Source organism: Capsicum annuum, chromosome 10 (genome assembly GCF_002878395.1).
Source record: "Capsicum annuum cultivar UCD-10X-F1 chromosome 10, UCD10Xv1.1, whole genome shotgun sequence".
NCBI lineage: Eukaryota > Viridiplantae > Streptophyta > Magnoliopsida > Solanales > Solanaceae > Capsicum > Capsicum annuum.
The window spans coordinates 214,466,929-214,473,066 of NC_061120.1; the positions used below are offsets into that span (position 1 = coordinate 214,466,929).

A 6,138-nucleotide genomic window follows, 5' to 3' on the forward strand; every position below is an offset into this window, starting at 1 on the left:
TGAGCCTTTTCCTATAATTTTATTAACATTTGGTGGAGTCCTAGATACACATACCAAAAGACGAGAACCTACACCAAAATGTGGTTCTCAATATAAGAGGTCCATTTCTCTATGCAAATTGGGACCTCACAAGTACACCAAAAGCAAATTAGGTACAAAACATTGTTCTTTAATTTTGCGAAATCAAGTTCCATCCCTTCCAAAGCCCTCCTATTCCTCTCTTTCAAATGACCGACATGATTGCTAAGGGGGCAACACTCCATGCTCTCAGGCTTTCCTTCCCCTTTTTATGAATACAACTCTGCTCTCGGGAATCTATGTCTTCCTCTCTTGCATGATTTTGCTTCGAAAAAGCAAATAGGTTCAAAAATATAGAGGCAGCAGCATGTTTGATTCTTAGACTAGTTAAAAAGTAAACATCCAAGAGGGGTGTAGTATGTCCTCTGTCAACTAGTACATAGAAAAACTCTGAGATCTCTTCCCTCTACTGAAGATAAAAAAACCATGGAGACCTATCAGCTAAGCCTGATTTTTATAAGCGGCTCCTCCAGCCTAAACTCTATGAACTATAGGTGCATTGTTTTTTTTCTCTTTGTCATTATCACAATTGACAAAGTCTCAAGCCTTACACTTGGTTATGTCTCATTTGATTGTATCTCTTGCATACTCTATTGTGTCAACGTACTCTTGGATTTTTTCTCTCCTCTGCTCTCTTATCCTGGTGTATTAACAGAATATGCGAGTGAATTTCTTGGAGGAGAAGCCCCATGTCAAAGGAATCATTAACAACATAATGTTCATGCCATGGGAGGAGGGCTGTTTTGTTACTGGTGGTAGTGATCATGCAGTTGTCTTGTGGACTGATAAAGATGGAGAACAGTCATGGAAGCCTAAAGAGTTGCATAGAGGGCATTCTTCTGCTGTAATGGGAGTTGCTGGTTTGCAGCATAAAAAAGTTGTGATGTCTGCAGGTGCCGATAAGCGTATACTTGGAATTCCTGGGTTGATGCCCATACCATTTTCTGTTCTACTAGCAAATCTACAGACGGCAGCTCATCTGACACCAGCGTCATCTCCAAATGTAGGTGAAAAACTACTTTGGTATCCTTTTTTTCCTGGTCTTATTCCTGGTATGGGCAGGAAGATGCAAATTGGTAGAGGGGGAGGGAATGTCTTCTCTGCCTAAATATAAACCTGCTTCATTGAATCTTCTGCTAGCCCGATGACTTATTTTGGTGAATAACGCTCTGCAGGTGGACGGGCCAAAATTTCCTGAAGAATATCTTGTAGTACCGCAAAGAGCGAATGAGGAAAGTGCCCTTGTGCTTGTCACAACCAGGGTTGAGGCTGAAGAAAGAAGAAAGCACCCTGGTGCTGATCATGCTGCACTAGAAGCTGATCAAGTAAGTGCTTTTAGGTTCCAAATATTCCTTCCCCATGATGGTGAAAAGCTTTATGTTCTCTTTGCCTTTACTAGGCTGGAAAGCGTCGGAGGATAGAAGGGAAAGAGTGCCCGGAGAGGGAAGCTCCATCAGTTAAAATAGAGAAACTGTTGTCATTGGGCCCTGAACCTGAGAAGGGTTCTGATGTTACCCAGGTGATCATGTTGCTCTGTTTTCCATTTTACCTTTGAGGTAGTGGTATGGACTGCGTAAACTTACCCTCCCCCGACCCTATTTTGTGGGGATATACTAGGTATGTTGTTGTTTCTGGGAATCCGATACCGTCATTACAAGTTTTGGTGCAGGGGAGCCTTGGAGGAACAATAGAGTTTTTTCTGTGACCTATAGTTCTTTGGTTGAGTATCATGGAATTGCTTTGGCCTTACATGATCTTGGCCATCTAAAATATTAATCAAAAAAATTTTGCAAGTAAATCTTTGGAATGCCTTTTCATAATTGACTCGTATGTCATATTTATTGTTCTAATAGCGAAATAGCTGCTTATTTCTTGATGATATGTTGTCTTCTCAAAAATTTGAGAGTATTTGAGAGCTCTTCATTGCCTCAATTTCTCGTGTTTATCAGCTGTCAGTCTCACAGATTATAATGTTAATATGGTTTTACTTGCAGGAGATAGAGAAGGTGTTACCAAGTGTTCCACCTCCAGAGCCTAAGTATCAGCTGCATAGAACAAGCTCCCCCCTTCTAGCATCCAGTTTCATGTACAAATGATCAATGTGTAGGTGCATTGTGTTTGTTATATCGTTGAATTTAATGTTAGCTAGTCATTGTCCATTCACTTCCTCATTCTTGGTTCAAATCCTTGTTCAGGAGAGATCGTCGCGGAGGGCCTCCGCTGGCAGCTCTTGCCAGCATCCTTTGTGAGATTGCCTTGGCTGTGTCTACTTCTCTAGATGAGTTTTTCTATGGTACATTTTTATATTTCTAACTTTGGAATTATGTGGAGGACGTAATTTTGGTAGTTTCCTTTCAGTTACAAGCATTCATACTGGAAATACGTGGACGACATAGTTTTGGTAGTTTCCTTTCAGTTACTGTAAGCATTTCCAGTATGAATGCTAATCTTCTTCATGGTTTCTTCTAGACTTGAAATCCTCCTCACTGGCATATGGCTTCCATACTTTACTCACAAATTCAATAATCTCACTTGTGGTTGATTTCAATTCGCTATTCTCGTATACAGGCACCTGAAGCTTTGATAAGGTTCTCTAAGTTCATTGTAAGGTAAAAATGTTCCATGTAGATCAACATCTCTTGTTTTTCCTTGGGTTGGAAAAAGAAGCACTTTTTAAATACATAACTTGTCGGCTAGGCAGCTGTTGAACACTTGAACTCATCTTTAGTTACTAGGTATTTACACCAAATTATCGAAATTTATTAAAGTGACTTAATGAGGTGAGAATGTACGTTAAATAATGGAATGATAGTAGTCAATGTAATATATGTGTTTAATTATTCATTGATTTGGTGTAAACACTCTTTGAGGCAAGGAAAATTCAAAATCGATATGAATTGAAGGTGCTGCCGGAACTTCTTTTTCACGGTAAGGAAAGGTATGAAGTCAAGAAAATCCAAAATCAATTGGAAGATGTCTCTGATGTTGGGAAAGAGGCAAGGCACTATCAAAGTGCACGACAAGGTAGCAGCGAAAGAATACCCAAGTCTAAACTTTCCCTTTTAATTTGAATGAAGAGGAAACAAACAAATTCAGGCACAATGGTAATAAGGCAGTAAATAAATCAATTATGCAAATCCGATAAGACAAGAAAAAAATCAATTACCCGAGATACCAAATTTACGTGAAAAATTCTTCGATGTGAAGAGTAAAAAATCATGGGATTAAAATCTCCATTATTATCACCAAAAGTTATAATATTATTCTCCAAAATTGGCCACAAAACAAATGCCAAACAACGAGCAATAACACAATAAGATTGCACCAAAACTAGAGAATAATAAGGAGCAAAAACACAAAAAACGCAACTACTGTTCACGAATAAAAACAGGAGCTACAAGCCACAAATCCAACTCCGTCAGTTCCTAATCAAAGATTGAGATGAGAGGAACAATCAGTCCAAAAATCAGCTCAACGGACAAGAAACGAAGCGAAAATTGCAATTTGAAGTTGACCGTTGTGGCTGAAATTTTAGTGCAAAAATTTGCTATATTTTTCTCTCAATGTCTGCTCAAAACTCTTTTATGGATAGTAAAATAAGACCTAAAAAGATCTATCTATATGCCCCATAGTAATAGGCCTACGGGTAAAGTGCGTTGGTCCAAATTGAGTTTTATTTAGGAAAAAATACACAAATTAGCAAAACCTAAGACATTAATTACAAGTAATAGCAATAGTTTATCAAAATTACAACTAATAACAAAAGTAGCAATATTTTACCTTTTTTATTCAAAAGCACGTGTCTTTAACCTATAAAGTTACCTGATCCTATTTTCATGCTACTTTACCATTTTCAATTCTCTCCAATATAATTTTTTTAGGCTATTTCTTCAAATTCCGATTTTTTCTCTGAAATTCTTGATAACTATTATCCCCTCTATTAAGGTAAGTTGATTTTACAATTGATTCATGTTATCTTTTCCATTTAAGTTCTTTTATGTAATTTATTTTCAGTATTTTTTTGCACATTCTTTAGTGTTATTATTTTTGGGGTTTTTTTTTTTTTTTTTTTTTTTTTTTTTTATATGTTGAAATTTCTGGGGCATTCTTTTTCCACATTCTTCTGTGAGAAAACTCGGCTTCAGATCAGGACTATGAGTCAGAGAACTCAGTGTTAAACTCGTTGCTTGAGTTGTTAAACAAAGATGATAATAGTGTGCTAGTTGTAGTGACGCAGAGGATTGTTCCGATGCTTGTGAGGCTGCTGGACTCTAGCTCTTCACCAAAAATTTTCAGTAGACTTAGTCAATGCTCTTTTGACAGAGAGGTTGAAATTTTTGGATTTGAATGACCAATATCCTCAAGCATTTTTGTTCTGATCAATTTGACTGACTGTAAGTTTACTCGTTAATGAACAGTTTGTTTTGCCTTCTGCAATGATCTTATGACTAAGCTAAGTAGAAATGAAGATGATTAACGCTCAAATAATGCATATATAGAAGAATCAGTGACCTCAACGGAGATACTTCAAAGTTTTTGATTCTTGCAAACATGATCACAATGGAGAATGAAGCACTTTGGAATCAAGCAGTACCACAACCACATATGATGATCAAGAAGATAAAGGAGGAGTGTAAATATAGACGTTTTGATTTCATTAGAAGAAGAATCAATAGCAACCACTTATAAAATTTATATTTGTTGTTAAGTTGTATTTGCTATTCATTAGATTTTGACAATGGCATATGCTTACTTCTTCTTCATAAGCATGATTTTTGTATTTAAGATATTTGTATTTGTAATTGATATGTATTTGTATTATATTCTGGTTACTTAAATTTGGACCATTCATAAAATAGATATGTATATGTTGTAATATAAGTATAATATGTATTCTGTAAATACAAATTAAGTGCCACTGCTTTTAAATGTAAAGTATATATATGCCACAGTTTAGATATGTTTTATGAATACATATTGCTAAGATTTGTATTTATATTGTATTTGTTATTCATTGGATTTTGACTATGATATGTACTTCTTTCTTTATGATAAGCATGATTTTTGTACCTGTTATGTATAAATAAATTACATATATATTTGATTTGTTTGTAATATATGAAATGTATTTATTATCAGTTAGATATGTTTTTTTTGTTATTGCTAATATTTATATTTATTTCTCACTTGTATTCGATATTTCTGAGAGGATGACAATGTTTGTATTTTGATGTTTGATAATTTAGATTTGGAATAGTGATGTATTCACAAAATACATATGATAATTTTATGATATATTGTATAATAAAACTGTAAGATGTATATTATAAATACATATGTGTCACTGTTTTGACATATAATTGTATTTTTGTGGTGTATAGGTGTTGCGTGATCAGATATACATGGCAAGAGTATTGCCCAAATTTACTCCACATACAGGATGTCATACGATCAACAACATTGAAGATCGTATTAAGTCTATGTTAACGAAAAATCAGTACAAGATGTTTTGTAACAATAGCATTTTACCAGATATACATATGTATTTTAGAAGATATGCATATGTATTTATGAGTTATCAATAGATTTTTCTCAATTATGCATATATATCTATGAATAATGCATATTTATGTATGATCAATGCATATTTTTGTTAAAAAAATTATATTTATTTGAAGTTTTGATTTCGTAATTGATATATCTTTATATGTATTTTTTATTTATTACATAAAGGTATGTTAACTTATTCTAAGTTTTAATAGATGGGCATTGGTACTTAATAGATTCTCATATGTATTTTTTCAGATTAAAAATTTGATAAGTGTGGCCTCCAATTTCTTAGGTATAAATCCATGATATTCTATGTCTTGTACAATATATTCATAATGAATTAAGTTAAGCAAGTTCAGTAAAAAAAAATTGCAACAATTTAGCTATAACAAGTTCAATAACATCAAATTTTTTATAAAAATTTATAATCATATAATTATCAGTAAAAAAATGAAGCAATTTTTTTTTTGACATAATGCTAATCATAAACAAATCAACATTAAACTATAA

At 33.9% G+C, this 6,138-nt stretch overlaps 1 protein-coding gene across 1 annotated transcript; it reads left to right on the plus strand.

Moving 5' to 3' along the window:
- The first annotated feature begins 200 nt into the window (after positions 1–200).
- Positions 201–2,853, plus strand: LOC107854497 (plant UBX domain-containing protein 10-like). The gene is made up of 5 exons (XM_047397361.1): positions 201–1,081; positions 1,254–1,403; positions 1,478–1,597; positions 2,073–2,181; positions 2,274–2,853. Exons 1-4 carry the CDS (start codon positions 737–739, stop codon positions 2,172–2,174), a joined length of 717 nt encoding a protein of 238 aa, XP_047253317.1. The 5' UTR covers positions 201–736; the 3' UTR covers positions 2,175–2,181; positions 2,274–2,853.
- Positions 2,854–6,138: the final 3,285 nt, after the last annotated feature.